Genomic DNA, 25946 nt, shown 5'->3' with positions numbered 1-25946 from the left:
TGAAAAAATAGAATGCAGGATATATTAGAAACTTTACAGGCATAAAGATCTACAAGGATTTTGCTGTGATTCAGGCAAAAAATGATAGAGCATCAATTACATATACATAGCATGAATGTAGAGGGAATGTGAGCTGATGTGTATGTCAAAAAGAAAACAACAATATAAAGGGAAGAGTCAAAAATAAATGTCCCGGTGTGAGAGATTAGAAGGACATTTGTAATTACTAGGATACCTGTTATAGTTTAAAAGGGGCCCAATTCGGAGGCATGGAGAGGATACCAATTTCTGATGCATTGAGTTTGAGGAGGTGGAGAGATAGCTAATCCAGGCACTCTCAAGGTCATTTGGAGATCTGTAACTAGCTGACACTAACCTGTAAGATTGGAGGTGCGAATTTAAACACTATCTGCTTGGAGTCGATAACTACTCCACTTAGTATATGAGCTCACCTCAGAAGGAAAGAAGAAATCAAAGATAAAACCTTGACAGTCCTCTGTTTACCAAGGGAGAGATAAAGGGGTCAGATATTTTGGAAAATAGGAATGAGTTATGTCATTGTGTAAGTTAATGAAAGAACTTTTTCAAGCAGGTGGTCAAGAGGGAAACACACACACACGCACACACACACCAGTCCAGGGAGGTGAGGACCTGGGATATAAGAAGGTCATTGGCAACATTCCACAGTTAAGCTTTCAGGTTCAGTGCCTCCAGACCTGCCATAGTGGAGCCTCCTATTCCTATTGTAGTAATATCCATTGCAATTCATTTTTAATTCCCTTATAGTGATTTTTATTTGTTCCTTTATTTCTATTTTCATTTTTTGTTATTCTTTTTGTTTCTTCAAATCTGTCTAGGAATTTATCTTATTTTGCTACACAAAGTAGTCCATCCGCTGTCATTTTGAACCTGTGGGAAGCTCGTCATCAGCACGATGGTGATCTTGACTCCCTGGCCTGCGCCCTTGAAGAGATTGGGCGGACACACACGAAACTCTCAAACATTACAGAATCCCAACTCGATGAAGCCGACTTCAACTACAGCAGGCAAAATGGACTCTAGTCCACTATCGTTCATGAGACAGTGACGGCCAGCTTCGGGACATTTGCTTTAAATGGGAAAGAGGCAGCTTTCGGCCCAGTGGCACTTGGGGAATTCAGCCTTCATTTACACTCAGTGAGAATCCCTGGTTGAAGAAACTGCATTCTATATAGGTGTAATATGTTAATAGGGAGAAGTACAAGCTCTCTTAAATATAAGAGGGCTCTACTGTCTCGTCTGAATCCACACTCGGGTTAACACTTTATGAACTTTCTCAGATTTGGAGTGGCGAGAATAAAAGTGAGGGCACAGCTAGATAAAAGGAACTGTGGAAAAAGATGAGCTACAATAAAGCTGGGAAGGTAGAGATTGAATAGTGCATGTTTTGAAGCAGGTTTTTAATGACGTGCCCCAAAGGGCCAGCTGATTCTGGTACCAGATTGTCAGGGTTCTCTACCAACTGGCATCTGTGATGTCAGCAATCATTGTAACGTTGGCTTTTAGAAGTGAAACGGGGTTGCCAACCCATTTATTTGTAGGACTTCAATAACGTCGAGGAGGGCATTTAGAATTTAGAATCTGAGTACATCACACCAGCACCAGTTCCCCATTTATCCTAGCCACTTAGTGGAAACAAGACCAGAAGGTAAGATAGACCATAAACTAGTTCTTGCCATGACCACCTTCATTTTCTCCCAGAGACAAATCTACCCACATTTCCCCCCCCCTTCCTTACCCATTACATAGGAGTGGTTTCAAGGAGCATAACTAAACTGCTCAATATGGAAACTTATGTCTTCTAAGTCAACGAAGCAGAGCTGTCTCTCTTCCCAGCTAAGCCGCTCAAATTGCAGAGTGCTGTTAGAACACGACATATTACATGGATTTGGAGGGGAGGTCAAATCGAGCCCAAGGAAATACATGAACTACAGATGCCACACGCCTTTGAGAAGCTGTCACTCTGGGATGGAGGATGAAGGTGTTGACTCAGTTGCCCAACATTGATATAAGGGGCTGAGGGGTTCTGCTACACTTTTCAATCCAGGTTCTTGAAACTTTCTAGTCTGTGTTATCACAATATCTCCCCATAGGGCAATAGGGCATCCTCCTTTGCCTCTCCGAAAATCAGCAGATAGTCTTTGGTCTAAATGATAGGGGTCAGTAGACCTGAGGAATATGTCGACCACAATGTCCCAGAAACCACATGCGTTGTTCAGGAAGTTTCAACATCTGGTTGCTCAGCCTTATCAAGTAGGCTTTTTCTACAAGACCATTAACACAGGACTATTGCTTTCAGATTCTTTTTTGAAAAAAAGAAGTAATGGTATTGTGGAAAACTGAAGTCCACAGATAATTCGTGACCCCCCACCCCATCTTAACATGACTCCATCTTTTATACTATTAAATCATTTTGATAAGGTGTCCTGGTAGACTAAAGATGAACAGATCTGTTTCTGCTCCGGTTGATGTTTTAATTAGCTGTCCACAATCAGGACAAGCAAGGTCAAGGACCTAGATCAACCACGGGGCTGATCAGCTACTTAGAAGTTGGCTTCATTAGAATAAAAATAGGGAAATTAGGGACTACTTGGCAGTGGGATATGGTTATTTAAAAAAAAAAAAAAACGTTTTTATAAGTCCCATGTAGGAAGAAAAAATGTAAATCCCCACCGAAGTAAAAAAGAACTAGAGATAGGTGGAATTTATGATACCATGGGTAAGGCATTAAGAACTCTTAAATGTGTTAGCCATGTTCTCTAACTAACGTGTGGTATATGCAGTCCCCTGTATTGGATGAAAGGCTTTGCTACATGAAATCCAAAAGCATCTTTCTTTTCTCAGGAACCAGAGGCATCTAATACAGAACAAGCAAATCCTCTTAGAACTGCTGAGCATATTTTCAAAATACCATCTCTAGATAAGGAAAACACCCTTTTACTAATGTCCTCTACTTGTTTATTCCTTCGGGGGAGCAACAGAGAGAAGGGCATGAGAGTGTAAATCATCTGACACCCTTGCCATCATTTCTGAAGGAGCAAGAAGTTGAAGTAGATGGTCAGTCACCCAAAATGAACTAGAGAGTTGATTGGCATGGTGGTATACAGAAAGAATCTGCATTGACTGTTGGATAATAACTTGCAGAAAACACATTAGAGAGAACTTTTGTTAGTTTCCATCTTGGAGATGTTAATAGGGATTTAAAAATCATCCTGCCTCCCCCCCCCCCCGCCTTTCCTTCTAATTGGCCTTATAATTGCTTTCTTATTCCATGCATTCAAACAGATTCTTTTTAGACCTGATACTTTTTTTATATATTAAATGAAAAATTTTAATGTTTTCCCTAGAATCTAAATTATTTTAAGAAAAGAGATTATCATCAATCCCTCAATGTCTAGAATTTCCTCCTATGGACTTTTTTTTTTCTTTTCTTGGCCTGGGTTTTTATAAATGCTCATGATCATCATACCATATTGAGTAACTAAGGATGCGAATGAGCATGATTCACCTCTGACTTCTTCCTAAGGTTCAAATCCATCTGTCAGTCCATGCTCCTCCCTCTTTTCCTTTCTCTTATTTCTGCTAGAATTCTGCATAGGATTTCTACAGAAATGTATGAAATTCTGTGGCTGTCACATGGCAGGATTGTATGGTATTTTGCAATAGAATTCCAAGGAGAACCCACGTTCACGAGATTCACAGACACAGCTGGGGGTGTGTCAGGGAGGAGTGGAAAATGCAGACCAGATAGACTTAACTGACACTGGAACTTGTGGTTACTCACTGTGACCTAAACCCTTGTTCTATTTTAACATTTTACTGTCACAACACAAACGCCGCCCCTCTAGAAACAGAGTCCCTGGTCAGTGCAAGTGCTTACCGCAGAAGTGTTATTGTCCCAGTGCAAAACGAACCAAGAAATTAAAAGTGGGCTGTGATACCTGGTAGGTTACTTAGAAGTTTCACAAGATATCCCACTTAAGGAGACATCTGTCAGTCCTCAAAAGCATTTAAGTCTAACGGTCATGCTTTAAACAGGACTTCAAATTATGCCACCAAAAGGGTGTACTTCCCAGCTGCACCAGACTGCCGCATCATAAAGTTAATTTACAGTTTTTACAACATTGCTCGTGCAGTCTTACTGGTTTACATTAAAATCCTTTAAGCCAAAGGAAGCTCACTCTATGGATTTCAATGCAAACTTCATTTACCGGTGCAGAAAGTCTCATAAAACTCAGATGTACGCCCACAAAAATTTTATTGGCCTTTTTGTAAGAGATGAATAGGAATTGACACAGTTCTGTTTAAAGAGGAGAAATTTTTCTCCCTTTTTATTATTTTTATCTCCAGCTGCAGGTGTTATCCTTTGCCATGGTCCCTACATTTTTCTTTCAGTTGACTTTGAGAGGGGTTATTAAGTCAGATGACTAAAACCGGGTTCTCTTTGGATTAAAAAGTTCCGGATTTATTGCAACTATTTTCCTTGACAAAAATTCTCCACATCGCAACTGATAAGTGAAGGCGGAATATTAAAATGGTGTACAGATCTTCCTTGACTTATGAGAGGGTTATGTCCCCATAAACCCATCGTAAGTTGAAAATATTATAACTCGAAAAAAACACTTAATACGCCTAACCTGTCAAACACCATAGCTTAGCCTAGGGTAACTTCAATGTGTTCAGACCACTTCCGTTAGCCTTAGCCTAAATTTGGGCAAAATCATCCAACACAGAGTCTAGTTTACAATGGAAGTGTTGAAAGTCTCATGTGATTAACCGAATACCATACCGAAAGTGAACAACAGAATGGTTACCGGTGTATTGGTTGTTCACCCCTGCGATGGTGTGGCGGAGGGGGGCTGCGGCTGCCCATGCCCAAACATCATCAGAGAGTCCTCCCACATATGGCTAGCCCCGGAGAAGATCCAAATTCAGAGTTTCTAGTACAGTTCTACTGAATGCCTATCACCTTCATACCATCGTAAAGTCAGAAGACGGTCAGTCGAACTGCCGTGAGTTGGGGACCATCTATAATTGGTTTTAGATAGTACTCTACACTTGCCAAACTTCTGGCAAATCTGTGAATTTCAAATGTTATAAAAATCTTTTAATGTGCTTGTTTTTCCTTTTCGCCATTTTTGCTGCGATTTCTTAGTCCTTCCCCAAAGGTGTGGAATAGTAACTATCAGATGTGTTGAAGGTGAAGTTCCTCAGAGGTCTTTGTTCCAGATCTGTGAAAGTCACAGGAACCTGAAGTCGCTGAGAAATGTGCTTCTGTGGCCCATGGCATGGCCCATTTCCATTACTTTTTCTCATGAAACATTGCAGAGTTCTGAATCCTGGTACCTCCCATTGACCGGACTAGGGGTCACATCCATAGCAAATGGGAGAGTAAAATGTTGTCCTACAGATAGTGACAAAATTTTATGAGCCCTTTGGTGTTAGTTACCATAGCGGTGTATTTGAAAAATCGATGTTTTCGCCAAAAGCTGAACGGCCACCCTTCCCGCAGCTTCCACTGTTTTGTCTGCATAGAATTTTCCTGAACTACAAAGCAAAAATGTATTTTGTCAAATGTCACAAAGTGAAAATGTTGCTAATCTTAGATGTGTTACATATTTTGTGTTTTTACTTTCCACACTCTTTCAAAAGCTGCAGTTATAAAGCTGTTTGGCTGTATTGACAGCATGTGGTGTTTTTTGCAAAAGCAGTTCTAGGAGAGCCAGCGTCTACCACGGACTCCTCACATCCCCCTCCAGGGTCGTCAGCAAAAATCGAAATGGCAATTCGTGTGCTGTGTTTTTTCAAAAGACAAAAGGGGATGGAAATCAGACCTGGCCGTTAGTCACTAGTGTGTAGTACTGTGATCTGAAGTAGGAAATTTAACTCACATAGAATAATTGTGGTTTTTGAAGCAGCTACTTTGCTTTTTCCTTTTGCTGTGAAGATCATGGATTTGGAATGTCCTCATGAGGTGGGCCTAAGACGGTGACAGTGAACTGTGCGTCTTAGCACCCACCCTCCATCTGAACCCAAAGATTAAAAAGGCAGTAAGCTTCATGTTTAGGCCTGAGCTTAACAATGTCCTCCTCCACCTTTAAGATTAAGTTGGGCAGAGGATAGATACATCCTCTTTTCCAAAAAGGTATAGCCCTGAATTACAAAATCGATCACTAAATTTCGTAAGGTAACTCTTTGCGTGAGTGGCAATGTGTCTCAACTACTTTTACAAAAGGCATGATTACAACAAAAATGTCCTTTTGCCTCAAATCTTTCTTAACCCCCAAGAGTATTTCACTATTGCAAGCATTACTTCCGTACAAATTCCAAAGTTGGATAAATGCTACAAGTCCCTTAAAATTAAACAGATATGGAAGATAGACATTTAACTATGGTTCTTTTGCATCATGAGAATATCATGAGGGAGTTTGTAAGCAGAATATCTTGCCTTATCACCTCCATTATTGAAACAGACATTACAATCAGAAAGAGATCTAATAATTCCAATATCCCCCATTAGCAAGCTCTGATGATGCCTGAAATAAGAGTACCCCTTATCAAAAGGCTTTTATCTAAGCCTTATCAGAATTAGCTAAAAAATTTCAATCAGAAACACTCTCTACAGTCCAGCCTAGATTATGAAGGCCCTTCCCATTCAACACGTCTCAAGAAGATGAAAAAAAATTCAGTGTGGGAATTTTCTGGTGAGGAAAACAGTATTCTCCTTTCCCAAGTTGGAATCAAGACAGATCTTAAGATTTCCTGTTCTTCACAATTGTTTCTAATTGGTACACACAATGAGGTATGTGTTGACCTAGAAATATTGCAAATACAAGCAGTTAGAGGATTAACTGGTTGCTCCTTCTAACCCAGACTCAAAAAATATGAGTAATTGTTTACCACCATTTCTGTATGGAAGAATTTTAAAGCAGATTTCATTTTGTCCTGTTTATTTTGGGAAGGTGCGTGGGGGGGGTGGTTTTCTCAAGTGATTCATATTTCAAACCCATACCACTCTCAACTTTCATTTGATGTGTTCAAAGCCAAAAAAAACAAAAACACAAAAAACAAAAAACAAAAAAAAAAACAAAAAGCAGAACTGAACACTTAGTTTGACATGAAGCTGAAGGACTGAGCAAAGCCAGAGGAGAGTTTGAATAAAGCATGGCCTTGGCTTCATACCATACTTTCTGTGCCTTGTATTATCAATGTAAATTCTGAATGTTGTACAGTAAATACTTGGATGGACTTCTTAGAAAAGACTGCACTGGCTTCTTTTTCAGCACATGTACATATCTATATATATATATATATATATACATATATATTTGGTAATGCCAAACAGCTGTGTTATATTGTACTGAACAAAATGGACCGTTTGGATGTTTTATGTAGAGTTTGCAAAAAAAAAAAACAAAAAAAAACAAAAAAAAAAAACAAAAAAAAAACTGGATGGTTACAGACTTTTTGAGCTCAATGTACAGACGTAAATGACCGCATATCAGTTATTTATGAATAAAGAGTCTTTTATTGACATTTTAGGATACTCCATGAGTGGAAATTTGAAATGCCAATAAGGACCCCCTCTATACACCCTCCTGCCACATCCTAGCAGGAACAGAATCCCCTCCACATCAAGGACAATTTCCAGATACCTGTTAATATATTGAACCTAATTTCTCCTTCTGGCCTCAAGAATGAGACACCCAGAGGCTACTGGAAACAAAGATGAGACTATCTTCTACCTTTCTCAACCCACCCACCACGCACATACACATAAGTACCCTTCGGTTATAGTTTTAGCAACTGTGAGAGAATCCAGCCCTACACCATAATTGGGGTATCATTCATTCACTTTAGTCCTCAAAATGCTTGGGTTATTTTTTTACAGACAGTATAGAAATTCTCTGCCTCTCCATGGGAGAAAAAATGTTACCAAAATAAGTATGGCGTTGCACGTTTCAAATGCAGCTTCCCTGAATCTGTTCAAATGGTTTTAAAAATGCTGAGTGCTCCCAGGAATTTAATCATAACTACTTAGAGCCGATCAGAGTCAGACCCAGTTTAAACAGTATGATCTACTCAAAGATGATTTCTGGGCTATTTAAGTTAGATCGTTACAAATTAAAAGAGGTCAAAATTCCAAAATTTCCAAAATTCATATTTAAATGTTTATTCCTTTTTGAAAGAGAGAGCGAGCGTGCAGCGAGCAGGGCAAGGGCAGAGAGGGGGCGGGCAGGCAGAGGATCCCAAGCAGGCCCTATACTGACAGCAGAGAGCCCAACGTGGGGCTTGAACCCGGGCACCATGAGATCAGGATCTGAGCCAAAGTTGGATGCTTAACTTGACTGAGCCACCCAGGCACCGGTGAAAATCGTCTTTAAACAAAATATAATCTGCATAATAAGATAACAGCTTTTGGACCCCCCTACCCCTCAAATTAAGTTTGGAAAACTATGGCATTAAATGACACCACATTCTCTAGATTTCTGAAAACCATTAGGTGTATGATGGAGCTGACGTAAAGGGTGGATCTCTAAAAGAGGAGTATACGCAACATTTTTTAAACATTTTGGACCACGTCATTCTTTTCATGGATCATCTTATAGGACTAGTAGAGATGGGTAGGAATATCCACAAAGTGGCTGTGAGTCATTCCCGTGCTTTAAAGCTAATTAAAATATATTTAAGTTACTGGTGGAAGGAGAATTAATTTTGTTAACTAGGTAAATCAGTAGGATTAGGCCGAACCAAGCCAAAAATTTCAGAACTATTTGCTGGCATGCTTGTTTGTTTTTGTTTTAGAGGGAGAGAAAGAATGCACAAGCAGGGAAGAGGGGCAGAGGGAGAGAGAGAATCTTCAGCAGTCTCCTTGTTCAGCACGGATCCTGAAGTGGGGCTCGATCCCAGGAACTGTGAGATTATGACCTGAGCTGAAATCAAGAGTCAGACACTCAACCAACTGAGCCACCCAGGTGCCCCTAGAACTTTTTTTTTTTTTTTAACGTTTATTCATTTTTGAGAGACCTAGAGAGACAGAGAGTGAGCAGAGAGAGGGAGACATAGAATCCGAAGCAGGCTCCAGGCTCTGAGCTGTCAGCACAGAGCCCAATATGGGGCTTGAACCCCAAAACCCTGAGATCATGACCTGAGCTGAAGTCAGACGTTTAACCAACTGAGCCACCCAGGTGCCCTACAACTATTTTAATAGAGCAAACAAGTCCAATCTGAGTTGGTCAGGTGGAAGAATGCTGTGGCCAGCAGAGAGATTCAGATAAAACTACCTCATTTTCACAAAAATGGAACCTATCAGCTTGAGTCTGTAATTAGCTGTTCAAAATCTTTTTTTTTTTTTTTTTTTTTTAGGTTTTATCTAAAAAATATTTTGTCTACCTAGGAGCTGAATCTGAGTGGATTAACCTACTTTGGGCTAATGTTTATTCTCTGTAGCCAACATGTGTTAGAATTTGATCAAACTTACTCTGATAGGATTGACTTATTCATTCAAAAATATATATTTAGATTGACTACATGATAACAAAGCCTGGGTTCAAATCCTGCCTCTGTCATTTAGCATTTAATATCAGACAAAATACTTACTGTTTCTACTTGATAATACTTCATAATAGAATTTTAGATTGTCTCCAAAGTGTGAAGATTAAGTGAAAGAAAAAAAAAAAAACACACAGATACATGTAAAGTCCTTAGCACACCATATGGTCCTTAGTGAGCAACTAATGAGTGCTTTTACCTTACTTTAGAAAGACATTATGTATGCATGGTAGCTAACAAAATGTGTTTGAGATCAACATAGCAATGCTGAGTCAGCCATTCTCTGGACACATGACTTGGCCAAGAAACTACCTTTGAAAGGAGATAATCCTATCAAGTTCACTGGGTACAAAGTCAATGTTCAAGAAATAGTATAATGACTATACACATCTCTAGCTCTCTCTGGCCGGTCCTGCTTCTGAGCAGAGGTATCTTAGAGTGTTCGTTCTATAAACATTGTAAAGTAACAGGGCCACAGATGTACTTGATTTTCATCTTTCTGATAGCTAGCTCAGTTACTTAAGGCAAAAAAAAAAAAAAAAGTCTTAAACCCTGAAATAAGTGAAATATAAAGGTTAATCCTTAATACATTAAGCTTAAAAAATACTCTAATAAGGTCCACTATATCCACCTACATAAAATGATTTTAGGAAAGAAAGAATTGGAGTCAGATGATGAAGCAAATACATATTTAAAATATATCTATGGGAGTTCCTGGGTGGCTTAGCTGTTAAGCATTTGACTTCGGCTCAGGTCATTATCTCACAGTTGGTGAGCTCGAGCCCCACTTTGGGTGAGCCCCACTTCTGTCTCTGTCTGTCTATCTCTCCCTTCCTCCTTCTCTCTGCCCCTCATGGGATTCTCTCTCTTCTCTCTCTCTCTCTGCCCCTCACACACTTGCTCCCTCTCTTTCTCTCAAAAATAAATAAAATTAAATAAAATTAATAAAATAAACCTGTCACTAAGACCAGTAACATTTTGTTTAAAATACTGATCTTGCATAGAGTAGATGCTCCATTACTGAGATGACCCATTTTCTGGTTTTCAGACAACACAAAGTCCTTAAAATCATAAGAGTATACACAAATTAAAGAGTAGCTTGGGCGTAATTAGTCTCTATATGCCAGACCCTCTACTCTAAGGTGGGCATTCATAAATAAAAAAAACATCGACTCAACCTTCACGAAGCTTACTCTCTATCAAGAGGTTATCATACCATCAAACAAGTGCTATGAAAGAGGTGAGCACAGACTGTGAAGGGAGAATAGACAGGTAAAACCAGGTGGTGCTGTAGGGGGGAAAAGAACATAGACACGTGGTCATTGGGCTAAGATTTCAAGATGGTATATTAACATAGAGCTATTTCTATAATAACACTCTGCATAATTTGTGACTTAAAGTAACCATTTATCATTCCTACAAATGTATGGGTCAGCAGGGAGGTCCTCTTGATCTGAGCCCTGCTTGCCTATCTCAGCTGAATTCATTCCTGTATGTGTTGTTATTCTGGGGGTCAGCTGGGCTGGCTCTTCCAGACTAGGCTCCTTACATGTCGAAGGGCTAGAGCAGTAGGACAAAGCTCTGCCCCATATGTCTTAGGATGCAATAGGTTAGGCTGGGTATGTTCTCCTGGTAAAGGCAGAGGAAGAAAGCACGTAGAGTGTTTTGAAGAATAGTCTTGGAACACCATCATTTCTGTGACATTCTACTAGCCAACATAACCCTGAGATCAGCTCATTCAAGACATAGAGAAATAAAATCCAACTCTTGATGGGAATTGCTGCAAAAATCACAGTGCTTTAAAGGGTATGGATGCAGGAAGGATGGAGAATTTGGGTCATGGTTTCAGTTTCTCCATCAGAGAAGAGTAAGAATTTGTCAGACGAAAATAAGGGAGGAAAAGCATTCAAACAAGAATATTAATATTGATAACTAGATTCCTAAGTATTTTATTCAGGAGAGCCTACCATATTGCTTTTCATGCTTCTAGTCTTTGATCCACTGGATCTTCCACAATAGCATTTTCCAAACTTCTATGCTAGGTTATTAGGTAATGATCCTTACGTTTAGCCATATTTGGGAAACGCTTACTCACATTCTTCTTTATTGTAGGAATTCTCAAAGGGTTTGCAATACTTTTTGAATACTTTCAATCTGCTAGGTACCTTGCATGGATTCACCCACGTAATCCCCTGGCAACCATATGAAGCCAGTGCTATTATTACTAACATTTTGTAAATAGGACAGCTAAAAAAAGAATTATGCTAATAGGAATTTTTAATCATTTAGCCAAGGCTACAATGTCTACAACATTTTCCAAATATTTATCACTTCCTCCTACTTAATGAGCATGTAGTAACATCTCACAGTTAACATTTTGGGATTCGCTTTTGTAAAGATGTAGAAGACATAGGGCGGGTCCTCCATTCTAAATTAATTCAGTCTAGGTTTTCTTCAACTTTTTTTTTTTCTCATCTACCAACCCATTTCTTTGCAGTTTGTGAAATTTCTCATCTGTGAGCATGTGCTAAGCCCGTGGCAACCTTTCTAACATTTTAGTTCTTGGCTGTGAACGTTTGATTGAGCCACGTTCCTCGATAGTTACGTTAAAAATACACACTTAAAACTGACAAGAAGGAGTTGCAAATATTTTTCCCCACCTTATAAAGACTACTTTAAAGCCTGGATGCCTCTTTACAATTAAATGACTTGTATCAAATAAACTTGCTTTTTGTAAGCTCAGAGGAAACGCCAACACATCCTTCCTTTTAAAGGGGTGAGTGTTAGGTGTCCAGTCACCTGGAAGCTGAAGAAAATGCTGCCCAGTTAAATAAAAAGAGCCCAGAGTAGGTTAAGAAGGCATTAACTAATGAAGGCTCTAATCTTAGCTGTCATGCCTACCAATGGAGTCTCAGACAATTCATTTTACTTTTTGAGTCTCAATGGCTTCAACTCTAAAATCAGCATCATGCATGCCCTCTCCTACTTCCTATATCTGTCTACAGCCAAAAGAAGATATTACAGATCAAAATATTAGACCAAATTGCTAGACATGCGGGTAAGAGATTTTAAGTGACACAGACATGTTCATCTCCTCGGATCCCTAGCTTGAAAAATTTGGTAGAGTACCCAGAACAATAGAGATGGTCTTCTTCTAGCACCTGAGCTCTAAACATCCACATACTTTGAGAAAGATGGTCATTAGGAGGGTATGCTTGACAATATCAAAAGCAAAAGATTACATAAATGCTTAGGTCAGCTACAGATTTATCATCACCAAAAGAGCTGAGGAGTTAATACTTCTGGCTTTTAGGGGCCCAAACTATCAATCCTTTTTGTCATTCTTTACACTCTTAGCAAAAACAGAAACAATTTAGCATTTAAGTGTGCCTTCTCTTGACTCACCCCTTTACCCAGGTGTTCAGTTTATTAAAAAAATAATAATAATAATAGTTATTGTCTTCTTTGGGGGAAGCAGCCTATGAACAAAGGGAACAAAAACTATCCCACTCACAGAGATTTCATTCTTCCAAAGGAAGACTGAGAATAAGGACCAAATAAGGAAGATCTAGAGTGAGTTAGACAAAGGATAGAAGAATGGAGTTTCTGGAGGTGTGATTGGGGTTGTATTTTTTAAATATGGCTGTCAGGCAAAATCTTACCAAGATTGGCACTAGTGACATTTAGGGCCAGATAATTCTTTTTAGCAAAGGGCTTTCTGTGCCTTATACAATAGTCAGCAGCATCCCTGATCCGTACCTACAAAATGCCAATAGTTCCTACCAACTACGACAGCCCCAAAACATCTCCAGACATTTCCAAAGATCTTCTACGGAGCAACCAAAGCTGAGAACCACTGGTCTAGAAGATGTTACTAGGTCACAGTAAGCAGCTGAGCTAGGATCAAAGATCAAGTCATTGGAGAATCAAAATTCGAGGAATTAGAGCAGGGAAGTAGAAGAATCACCTATATGTATATTCAAAAATCCAAAAATTTAAATGGAAATGTGTTGCAGACGATGACAGTAAGTCAGAAGCTAACACTTCCGTGAATAACAGGAATGGATTTGGGCATCTGTAGATTATTACAACCAGCAGAGATCGTGGTTGACATTATCTCAAAATAGGAGTATCAGACCATGGAAAATATTAGGGAGAAGAGAGAGAGGTGGTCTGGAAATGGCCATGAGAAGGAAAGAGAACTCTCCCCACTTCTGGTGGTACAGAAAGTATAGGCGAGAAAACAGCGATCACAGAAAAGATCACAGTAGTTTAAGAGCCAGGCTTCACTAAGAGCAAGAAAAAGAAGGAAATGTTCAGAGACATGATATGCGAAGGAGGAAGAATTCTCCTCTACTCTCATTGGGTCCCCGGCTGGGCCTAGCAAACTGACACAGGGGTACCCGGGTGTCTCAGTAGGTTAAGCATTCGACTTCCGCTCAGGTCATGATTTCACGGTTCATGAGTTGGAACCGCACTTCCGGCTCTGTGCAGACAGCTCAGAGCCCGGAGCCTGCTTCGGATTCTGTGTCTCCCTCCCTGTCTGCCCCTCCCCTACTTGCACTCTGTCTCTCTTTCAAAAATAAAGAAACATTAAAAAAAATTTTTTTTTAACTGATACAAAACACGTGAACGGGAGGAAAGCATGCACATTCTATTGAATTTTCCCATGTGCAGGGGAGCTTTCCCAAGCCACTGAAGTGACCAGAACGGGAAACTTTTATACCCTTGGACAAGGAAACAATAAATTGGTGAAGAATTCACAAGATGAAGGGATTTGGGTGCAGGGTAGTAAATGGTGAAGAAGTAACAGGGCCTGTTTATACAGCCTTCTTGGCCCTACATTCCCTGTCTCTGGTGATAAGGATGTCTTCCTTCCTCCCCATACAGGGAGGATCCATTCCGCAGGGGACACGTAGCTCCTGCCTTCAGGGAAGAAGGAGGAGAGGAGAGGTCAGGGTGGCTTCCTGTTTCCGCCATTTTCTCAAGCTCCGTCAGCTTAAGATATTCAATATGCCAAGGTGTCCTGAACCCTAAAATACGGCACCTTGGCATATTAAATAATGTAAGGCATTTTGGTGATGACGGAAAGCACCAGGGAAAGGTTTCACAAGTTGCGAAAGTGGGAAATAGGTCAGACGTACAACCCCTCACAAGACTCATGGTCCAATGGACAGCCTCTGGTGGCTCACCTCAGCAGGGATGAAGGACCGTGGTAAGAGTAGTCATTAAAACTGAATAAATTAATTAAGCAATTGATTGATTAAAAGTTCACTAGGTTTACCCATTTAGACATTATCTGTTTTGTGTCTAGAAACTTTCTTCGAAGTCCTGTGAGGTAGATAATTATACACTTATTCAAACAAAACAGAAATAGAAGGGAAATACAGCGCTTGGCAAAAAAATTACAAAGCTAGTCGGTGGCAGAGTTTAAACCAGGTCTTCTGGAGTGCTATTTCTCCAAAACAAATAAAGTTTTTGTTTTTAGCCACACTATGTGTAGAACAGAAAGTCTTAATTCAAGGGCAGACTGCAGGGTTTCTAACAGAATGAATCACCCAGGCACACAGTTAAAGAATTCTACTAGCTGAAGCTTCTGGGGTCCGTAAGGGTGCCCTCCTGCATGGGCTTCCCATCAGGTGCTGCTCACAAGAGGCTTCTGGGAGCCCAGTGCTTCTGTTTTAAGGAGAGATCAGCAGCCCTGACAGATTGGAAATCATCAGAAGACACAAGAGTTGGTCAAGACATGTTAGCACCGTCCTGAGGATTCCTTTCTTCCTGGTGCAATCAGAAGAAATGAATACATTAAAAAAAAAAAAGTGTTCTGGAAAGGAATGTATTCATATATCTGAAAGATTATCTTTGTAGTGAATATATTTATGTAATTCTTTTTATTGTGAAAAGAAAATGTTTCTCACAAAGTTAAAAACACGCAAACACAACATGAACATATGTCAAAGATATACTTGATTAATGAAGAAACTGGTTAATATTAGTCCAAAGGAGAGCCTGAAGAACGCATATACACATATGTACACACATACATGTACATGCGCAAGGGAATTCTGAAAGAAAAATGCTAATAGATGCAAAACCAGTTAATGTCTCATGCCCTATAGGATATTGGCCAATTTTGTGGCCAATATATATTAATATCCTGTAGTACAAAAAATATATACTGTTTATGGTTATCTTCTCTGCGAAGTATAACTCAGTTGTATCTGGACAAAATTCATTTGCATTACTCTCAGCTTGCTATAGTTTAACTTCTCCCCCTACAGACCTATAATGTAAGCAAGTCAACAGGGGTCTAAAGCTACACACCCCTGCAGAAGCAAACGGTCCCCACCTGGCCAGCTGAACACCACCCAGCACTTCACTGAAGAGACACTCAGTACATCCTTTTGTCCGTGTTCAAGTCTTTGATAAGTTGTTCTTGACAAGACTCAGTGTGTCTTGAAAAGTCTCCTGGGAGACTTTTATTTGTGCAGCATCTCTCAACAACTTTCCAAGTCATTACTGTGCTTTGTTTTGTGTGTGTGTGTTTTTTCCTTCCATTGCCCCAAGAATTGGCAGGTCTGTTTCTCCTCTTCGCCACCAACATCAGTAACTCAACATCTGAAGCCCTTGGGGGAAGACAGAAGTCACATGGCCTCTCCTACTATCATGTCCATCTTTGTGGAAATCGAAACAATTGCCAATCCTGAACTCGTTTGAGGACGGTTTTTCTTAGTTACTAGAGAGCAGTGAGCCTGTGGGGGAGGAGGGGGAAGGGGTGGACAGACTCTGTTTTGATGTGTGAGGCTTCATCCATCATTGCCATGTACCACTGCCCCTCTTTTTCTTTCTTTCCTGTTTCCCCCCATTTTCAATATAATTAGACTCTGGGGGACTTGATATTGTCTTCAAATATTTGAAAATCTGTCATATGGAAGACAGATTACACTAGTCCTGCCTGGTCCCAAGTGGAAGAACTCGAGCCAATTCTGCAGAAATTACAAGATTTTTTTTCTTTTTTTTTTCTTTTTTTTTTTTTTTTTTTACCCCTTTATAGGAGGCACAATTTTCACAGAGCTGTTCAAATCTGGGATGAGCTTTTAAGGAATCTGAAAAGCTTCTGGTCATTTTGATCTACAGCTTTCATTGAAGCATGCAAATAGTGCCTATACTCTCTTTATTGACATTTTTTTCAGTTTTGAGTAAGTCCTTCCATCCCAAGACATTACTAAAGACTCTCTTCTCTTTCCCTTCAAATTGAGATTCTTTGTTCCTCCTCCTAACCAGATCTACATTCACTAGTTTAGGGATGAGAAACTGTTTTGATAAGGGCAGAGTGTAAACATTAGGGGCTACAAGGTCTCCACTGAAACTATTCAACTCTGCCACTGTCATAAGAGAGCAGTCATAGACCATATATAAACTAGTGAGAGGGGCTGGGTTGCAATAAACCTTTATTTATAGACACTGAAATTTGCTTTCCATACAATTTTTGTGTGTCACATAACATCACTTGATTTTTTTTCAAGAATTTAAAAAATTTTAAACTATTCTTATCTTAAATAAGCAGATAGCAGCCTGGGGTTGGCCCGGGGGCCATAGTTTGCCAACCTCTGCCCTAGCCTCTCATTACCTTCAGGACAGACAACTTGTCCAAAGAACAAAATTAAACTCATTGACATCTCAAAGATGACTCTGCAGGTTGAGAATCTGCTGAGGTTTAGGGAAAAGAAGTCTTCATGTATTGATGCTTTTTATCTAAGTGGGCAGTTTTAGAAAGTGGTTTCAGTTGAAGATATAATGATAGGGGTGTGTGTGTGTGTGTGTGTGTGTGTGTGTGTGTGTGTGTTGAACACAATACCTGGTGTAAAAATCAGAAACTCCATTAGGGAAGTGGGAGGCACAACTGTATTTGTTAACACAACTCTTTCTGTGGCCAATCCCAGCTCAAGTTGTTGGTTCTACGCTTGTCAGAGAGCTCCTTTGGGATAAACTACTCCGTAGTCTGGCTCACAATAAAGTTTGACTGCTCAGACACCACGTTATTGCCTTGTAAAACCAGAGCATTCCTTTCTATTATTATCCATTTCAGGCTTAAATACAATAGATTACAATAAAGACTGTCTTCATAAGATAGGTTTAAAAATTATCTCCCAGTCCATTTGGTAGCACTTATGTTAATACCATCAAGCAGATCCCCAAAAGGTAGGAACAAAAAATTTCCATAGCACTTACAAGATTTTTTTCAAAGGGAGGTTCTGCTGGAGGAACCAGAAGGGGAAGTTTTAAGGTATTTCATTGTTTTTTACCTGTTTGTCTCGATAGATGAGGTTTCATCCATCACTGCTGTGTACCAATTCCCCTCCTTTTTCTTTTCTTTTTTTTTTTCATTTTCAATATAATTAGACTCAGGGGGCCTTGATATTTGTCTTCAAATATTTGGAACTCTGTCATATGGAAAAGGGATTAGACTTGCTTTCCCCATTCCCAAGCGGTAGAACCAGAACAAGTTCTGAAGAAACTACCAGGGAGAACTTTTTTTTTTTTTACTTCCAGTTCAAAGATCCTGAGTCAGTGAATTGTTGCCATTATGTAATAATAGCAACAGCATTATTGGATGGTTTACTATTGTCATGTACTCTCCGGAAAGCTACATACTTAATACGACCATACGGTGTGTACTTCTGGTATTTAAATTTTACAAATGATATCAAGGCCTGAGAGGTTAAGCAACTTGCCCTAAATTACAGAGCTAGCAAATGAGAGATTCTAGATTTGAATCCAGGTTTTTAAAATTTATGCTGCTTGGGGCACCTGGGTGGCTCCGTTGAGGTCCAGCTCCTGGTTTCGGCTCAGGTCATGATCTCACGGTTTCTGAGTTCAAGCTCCACGTTGGGCTCTGTGCTCATGGCATGGAGCCTGCTTGGGATTCTCTCTCTTGCCCTCTTTCTCTGCCCCTCCCCCACTCTCACTTTGCTCTCACCAGATAAACACACTTAAAAACATTAAAATAAAACTATGCTGCTTCTTTGTAGTGGTAGTGTGCAATGAACTTTATGGACGCAATTTGTGTCCCATGACACATTTTAATCTAAAATAAAAGTAAAAGATGTAGAATATATGCTTGGAATGCCTGACAGCTGTTAAGTGAATGCATCCACATGTATACATCATGAATATGTATAATGTATAATATGACACTATTTACATAGAATTTCAAACACGTAAAATAAAACTATAAATTACTTAGGGCTACATACGTGGACGTTAAGATATCCACATGGATGGGAATAAAATATATCAAATGAAGTAGCTACCTCTGAGGAGTGAAGGGAAAGAAACAAATTGCAGAAAGTTAAGAGAAGCTTTACTCATACATCTCTGAAATATTTTGGTTCTTTAAAAATGGGAGAAGATAGAGTGAGCACACGAGTGATAGAGCATGACCGGAGCAGGGATAGAGACTAAGACAAAGATGAATCTGAAGCAAAGAGGACTAAAATGAAAAGCCTTTTTTGAAGCAGGTGTGGATACATATGTTATTTTGTTTTTTATACTTCCTATACTTTCTCGATGCATGAAAATTTTCATTTAAAATATATGTAATTACAACAAAATTCGAGAAAATCTTTCATGGAGCTCTGTGACATATTAAGTCTTCATCTCTTCCATCTCTGCTGCTCACAAAAATGGCACAAAGGGATGAAAATGGCTAAAAAAAAAAAAATACACAGTCCATAAACCCACAAAGACAGGATGAATGGAAAAGAATCAAATAGCAGTGGGGAGAAATTAATCTGGGTACAGGAGTGTAATTGAAGTAGCTTATGTGAGTAGGCTGAACCCCAGACCTGCAGGGTAGGAGTCTACAGTAAAGCATTCACGATGCTTAGCAATCAGTCAAATTATAAATCATTCATTAGTTCCACAAATATTTATTGAGGGCCTCATATGTGCCCAATGCTGTTCTAAGTGGGGATAAATAGCAACCAAATGGTGAAGGGGGTGGGGGGATGCAGAGTCACTCAGCAAGCAGGATTCATTTTCAATAATCCTGTGAAATAGGCTTTAACAATTGCAGAGAGACTCCCAGATCCTTCCCCCATCACACCAGGTGGCTGCCCTGTGTGGACTGTGGAGTTTTTTAGTTTGTAGAAGCTGAAAGAAACAAGCTGTAGAGAAAAGAGTTCAGGTACAGCTCCAGAAAGGAATGTGTGCCATCCTTAGGACCATGAGAGTGACAAGGGATACATTGAACAGTGAGACCATGGTACACCCTTCCCACACCTCTTGTCTCAGACAATGCTTGTACCACTCATGCAGGAAACTGGTGGATTCTTCTGTGAGGAAATTAGCACCCCTGAGAGAGAACATTGGATGCTGCTGTTTGGAGGTCCTCAAACAAGACAGGCAGGGTCAACCTAATTACGCAACCATGAAACTTATCAGTTGACAAGCCCTGCCCAGCCACAGAGTTTTTGAATAGGGGTCTGCTTATGTTCTTCATTTTAAAATATGAATAGAATGCCAATGACGACCAGACATTTGAGGAGAGCCTCAAGAAGCCAAAAGGATATCAAAATGGAAAGAGAATAAAATAACTGAGGAAAATAAAGACAATAGAAGATTAAAATAAAAATCAAATACAAAACAACAAAAAATACTTAAAAATATCTGTGGTTACTATTCTTAGAGGGATAAGATATACAAGTATAGAACATGAAAATAACGTATTTATAAAAGTATCAGAAAACTAAAAAGAGCTTGGAGAACCAAAAATAGGACAACAAAATTGTAAAATAATTCCATAAAGGGGTGCCTGGATAGCTCAGTTGGCTAAGCATCTGACTCTGGATTTCAGCTCAGGTCATGATCCCATGGTTCATGGAATCAAGCCCCACATCAGGCTCCATGCTGACAGTGCAGAGCCTGCTTGGGATTCTCTCTCTCCCCCCCACCTTTCTCTGCCCCTCCCCTGCTCAAGCATCCTGTCTCTCTTTTTCAAAATAAATAAATAAAATAATTCCTTAGAAATATTTGTGGTTTCAACCTAATGGTTGAGGAAAACTCCTAAACTTAGAACAAAATACATGAAAATTAGACAAGAAAACATAAGTAAATTAAGTAATTAAATTTGGAAACTAGTATTCATATAATGGCAATTCAAGAAACATTGAACATTTAAAAAGAATGTTAAATACTTCTAACATTTAAAAGACATTGTCCCCCAAAAAACAAAACAGACAAAACTCAAATGACAGGGCATGGCATACATTGAGAATGCTTGTGAAATACAGAATGAAAGAAAATAAAAGATCCACAATAAGATATGTTACTTTAAAATTTCACAACACCCCTAACAGAAGTTCTTAAATGTTACTAGAGTAAAAAACACAAAAGAACATGAAGAAGGTTATCATTGGTCTTCTCTATTCAAAGGGAAATGATTTGCAATCTGGAATTCTATACCTAACCAAGCTATCACTAATTTAGGGGGACACACAAAAAAAGGCCTTTTCAGACAGGAAAGGTCTCAACATTTTCTTTTCTTAGGGAACTCCGGGAAGATCCACACATGAAAACGAGGGAGAAAACTCGGAAGAGAAAAATCTGGAACCCAGAAAATGGAGATGCAAAACAAAAGAGAAGCAAAAGGGATTCCCAGGATGATGGGTTCTGAGATGGCTGCTGTGCTTCAAGCTTAGAGGGTAACCAATCAAAATTGGAGCAGGGAGTATCTGGGTTCTGTGAGCAAGATCTCCAGCAAGAAAATAAAACAGAACACCTGATATGTTTTGAATATATTCAGGTGATATCTTCAAAACTGTTAGAGGCTCTGGAGATAGATTTGTGAGTTATACAGAGATCACTAAGCAAAATTAAAACGTGGTCATGGGGTTCCTGGGTGGCTCAGTGGGTTAAGCATCTGACTTTGTCTCAGGTCATGATCTTGCGGTTGGTGAATTTGAGCCCCCCATCTACCTTCTGCTGTCAGCATGGAACCTGCTTCAGATCATCTATCCCCCTCTTTCTCTGTCCTTCCCCGACTCATTCTCTCATTAATAAACAAATGAATAAATGAATGAATAAATAAATAAATAAAATATTATGAGGGCCACCAGGAAGGACCTAACATTTTACCAGAAAATGTGATTGTAATGTACTGCATGGATCAGCTGTGAATGACTATTTCCTAGTCTTGACAATATAAACACATAATAGTAATTTAACAAGAAATGAGCTATAACTTCATCGGAAGAAGAGAATAACTAGATTGAGAGATATTTATGAGTGAATGTAGTTGTGTTGTGTGACTTTGTGTATGTATGTATGTGAGTGGGTATGCTAAGTACTTAAGAAAACTAGGTTCTCATCCTCGCTAATTGGTATTTTATGGAGAATAAATAAAGCTTAAAGAAAATTCAAGAAAGTAGTACAGGAATAGTATTTACAAATACAGAAGTAAGTATGAAAGAGTAGCCAAAAATTGAAAGAGGTTTCCTCAGGGGAGCAAGAATTAGGAGTGAATGGCATAGAGGAGAAAACTGCTAATTTTCAGGGTAAGCTTAGAGGTACCATTTAACAGTTTAAAATTTTTATGTGTATTTTACTGTAATAAAGGCAGAAACAAACTACTATGCAACTAGACAATGGGGGTATTTTCATAAAAACAAAAGGATTTCCATGGCAAAGGCAATTCATGGTCGAAGGAAAGAATAAGTGCCTACATGAAGTGGAATGCCCCCAACATGCATTTGTTCACTTTAAACTGCAGGACGGATTAAAAAAAGAAACTTTATCAATCATGTCAATGCACTTAAAAAACTGCAACTGAGTGGAGCAGAAACCAGCAGGAGGCCACTGGTTAACCCTGTGATTGTTGTTTCTGTGAAGTTTTACAGTTCCCTCACCACCTTCAGTACCAAGCACACTTTTACAGATGCAATTAAAATTATAATAATCCTCAGGCCACATGGTGTTCTTAGGGGTTGTTATGTGTATTAAACCTGATTAAAAATATACCACGAGTAGATGTCTTTTCTGACACATAGAAGATTCAATCCAAGTCAGATCAATGATGTAACATCACTTCAGGCTGTGGGAGCTGAGACAGGTCAGTGCTACAGTGGCAGCAAGAAAGATAAATTGCCTACCAGAAACACAAACAACCAAATATCTCATCAGACATCAAACATCTCTCTGTGCCGAATTAAAAAGAAAAAAAAGTATTTCAAGCCCTAGAAAGTGACTGCTCAGCATAGTTTGATCAGGAAACATGAGCTATACAAGGAATTAGATCATTCAACAAAAATCGACTATATCCTTCCCATTGGGCTAGGTTCTTTGTGAAATACAAAGGAAGTGTAAGATATGGTTCTCGCTCTCAAGAGGTAGGGCGTTTGTTGGGGACTCATGACTGGCATCCGTGAAATGTAAAGACAAGATTTGGAAACTCTTAGGATGAATAATAAGTAAACAAAACTAAAGGCAAAGGTGGAGAATACAGGACTCAGAACAAGGGAATTAGGGGCAAGAGGGTTCATGGGGAAAATGGCCTTCAGTGAAACTTTGGGAAATGGGTAGGGGTTTGGGCTGGTGACTGGACAAGGTTTGAATTATTTATACTTTAGAAACTTAAGTTGGAAGCAATCACTCTGTGTTTAGGGTTGGGGGGCAGGTGGAGGGGAGCAAGAGGAAAGTGGTCAGAGTGTATCATGTTTGCTTTTTATGAATTTGCTCTAAATTCTGGCTTTAGTTCCCTTCCAGTCCTTTAACTTTTTCTTTGGGAGACTATGCCAGCATCAGTTACCTAATACCCACACGGTAAAAAACATTTTTCAGTGTTGTCTTACTTTTAAATTTCCTTTGTTGCAACAGTGGTTTTTTATATTAAAGTCATTTTCCTAGTAAAATTATTGCTGACTGCGAATACTGTCTTGAACACACCATTGAACGTTTCGTCTAGCATAAAGTTGGGGATCAGGAAGTGAAAAATGCATTTGAAAGTGATTGGCCATTCATGTTAAACAAAATGGGGGAAACTAACAACAAGTTGGGAGTTTAGCTTTTCTGCAGCCAAGGTATTTCCATCAGCAACCTGTGCCACTGCTCCCCCGAGGGCCTTTTGGGAAATACTGTGTAGAAACTAGATCTTTAAGACTGACAGATGCCAGTGGACCATTAGGACATCCCTTAAATTCCCACTGTTCACTTTGCAGATAGCTAGAAGAAATCATGGAGACCTACAGACCTAAAATCATGGGCCATTCTAAATTCAGATCAATCAGAAAAACTGAGTAAAGAGGGGAAAGATGGATCTTTCTCTTAACTATTTCAGTCCAGTTGTTCTCGGATTCTGTATGTTGGTTGGTTAAGCCATCTATATACTTCATTAAGAAAGGATTGCTGCTAAATAGGAAAAAAAAATAATTTCTACTAATCTGATACTAGACTATCCATAATAGAGATCCAGAGTCTGCTTTCTGTCACATCCAATTTTATGATATTTTCAAAAATATTTTACAAGATATTGGCAAGAATTAGTCAAGTGATAAAAATGGCTTCATATAACTTCCCTAATGGCTGGAAAGAAATGTCTCCGGAAAGAGGCATCCTTTCTGTTCTTACTTCTGGGTGAATAGATCTTGGCTGTATGGACACTTGCCTGGACTTTATTGTTGTTCTAGTTTTATACTGACCTTTCTCAACTCCACTGTTCCTCAAACAGCCTCTCAGGGTAAGGACCTTCATCCCTGTCTTTGCCCAGGTAAGGTTAATAATCTAATTTAACCATGACCCTTCTGAGCCTATTTAAGTTTTCTGATCTGCTTTAAGATCAGAGGCATTAAATGTTAATAAGATTCAGACTAGAACTCCTACCTTAAAGGGAAAATTGTATACATGGAGTTTCTTTAAATGTGAGCCTCTCATCCCTGGAAATTCTTATGACAGGATGACGGTTATTGCTTTAATTATTAAATGTAAAAGGCCAAAGGAAGCTGGGCGGGGGCGTGGGAAGCAGGGAAAAGAAGTATTTTTAAAGTATTTAATACTGTCTGCAGTGTCGTAGGCAAAATCCAGTAATACAAATCACCTAGCAAGAGTGACAGAGAAGGAGCCCAACACTAAGCCAGCAATATAAATAATACTCAAAATATGCAAGATACAAAATACACAAAATGCCCAGCAAGGAGAGATATTCAATTCTGACACCAAGTTCAATGTATAATTCTTCACCCCCACCCCCCATGCCACCAAGTAACCCTCCAATGCTGCTGGGTATCATACAATATAACTCAGTTATGACATTATCAGGAGATACCATCAGACCCAAAAAGTTGAGGGCTTAGTCCCAAAGGGCTGTGGCCCCCCTCTATAGATATCAACCACAAACTGAAATTGTCACCTGTGCTTCTGACCCACTGACTATAGATAGGAGGATCCCACAACCCCTCCTTGGGTTTAGTTACTTTGCTAGAACAGCTCTCAGAACTCAGAGAAACATTTTACTTACTAGTTTGCTGCTTTCTTCAGAAATAGCCAGATGGGGTATCAGTTAGGATGGACGTTGCTTTTGAAGTTGGTGTTGAGGAGACTTCAGTGCTCTGATGAAATCTCAGAGATGAGGCCTTCTGGCTAAGCGTCTGCGATTTCATATTGTTGGAGCATTTGCTGTGTCCCTTGGGGTTGCAGCTTTCTTGAAGTTTGCTGTGGCCAAACCAGGAAAGAAGGCATATGCAGATTTCTACAGAAATTATGATTCCATGAAAGATTTTGAGAAGATGAAGAAGGCTGGTATCTTTCAGAGTGCAAAGTGATTTTGGAATATAAGGAATTTCTTTGGTTTGAGTTCCATGGAAGTTTGTTACTGACCTGTGTTCCTGAACAATGAAACATGAATCCTGGGTTATGGAGTAGTTTCTCTTGATAAATACTAACGAATATTGTGGACAGTAAAAAAACAAAACAAACAAACAAACAAAAACAAAAAAAAAGAAAGAAAGAAAAAGAAACAGCCAGATGGAAAAATGCATAGGGTAAGCTACCATGATTCAGGCAGCCACTCTTCAGCCGCCATATCTTCATCAACACAAAAGCTCTCCAACCCTCGTCCTTTTGGGTTTATGGAAGCTTTCATTACAGGGTCTTGGCAGGTCAAATCATTGGTGATTGAATTCCACCTCAAGCCCCTCTCCCCTCCCCTGAGGTCAGAGGTGGGACTGAAAGTTCCAAACCCTTTAATCACCTGTTTGGCTTTACTGGCAGCCCCACCCTCAGGTGCTTTCCAATAGTTTCCTCATTAATGTAACAAAAGACACCTTTACCACTCTCATCACTGGAAATTCCAAAGGTTTTAG

The 25946-nt window shown here is 39.4% G+C and overlaps 1 protein-coding gene and 1 long non-coding RNA gene across 14 annotated transcripts in view; one reads left to right on the top strand and one right to left on the bottom strand.

The window, feature by feature from the left end:
• Nucleotides 1-21287, top strand: part of UNC5D (unc-5 netrin receptor D) — a 566092-nt gene extending 544805 nt beyond the window's left edge. For 12 of the 13 annotated variants that reach the window (XM_023252628.2, XM_023252624.2, XM_045055588.1 and 9 more), the window contains one exon: nucleotides 858-4389. In XM_023252628.2, coding sequence (XP_023108396.1) covers nucleotides 858-1062 — 205 coding nt within the window. In that variant the 3' untranslated portion in view covers nucleotides 1063-4389. Of the gene's footprint in view, nucleotides 1-857; nucleotides 4390-21141 lie in introns of those variants that run through there. The other variant, XM_023252623.2, reaches the window with a different exon arrangement.
• LOC123384851 lies at nucleotides 19114-25455 on the bottom strand. Its single transcript, XR_006596535.1, has 2 exons — nucleotides 25103-25455; nucleotides 19114-19300 (listed from the first exon to the last, which is right to left on the bottom strand). It is a non-coding gene; the product is annotated as an uncharacterized LOC123384851 (long non-coding RNA).
• Nucleotides 25456-25946: the final 491 nt, after the last annotated feature.

The sequence above is a fragment of the Felis catus genome, chromosome B1, assembly GCF_018350175.1.
Source record: "Felis catus isolate Fca126 chromosome B1, F.catus_Fca126_mat1.0, whole genome shotgun sequence".
Classification (NCBI taxonomy): Eukaryota; Metazoa; Chordata; class Mammalia; order Carnivora; family Felidae; genus Felis; species Felis catus.
The sequence above is the reverse complement of the archived record's forward strand: the minus strand, read 5'-3'. Positions and strand labels throughout refer to the sequence as shown.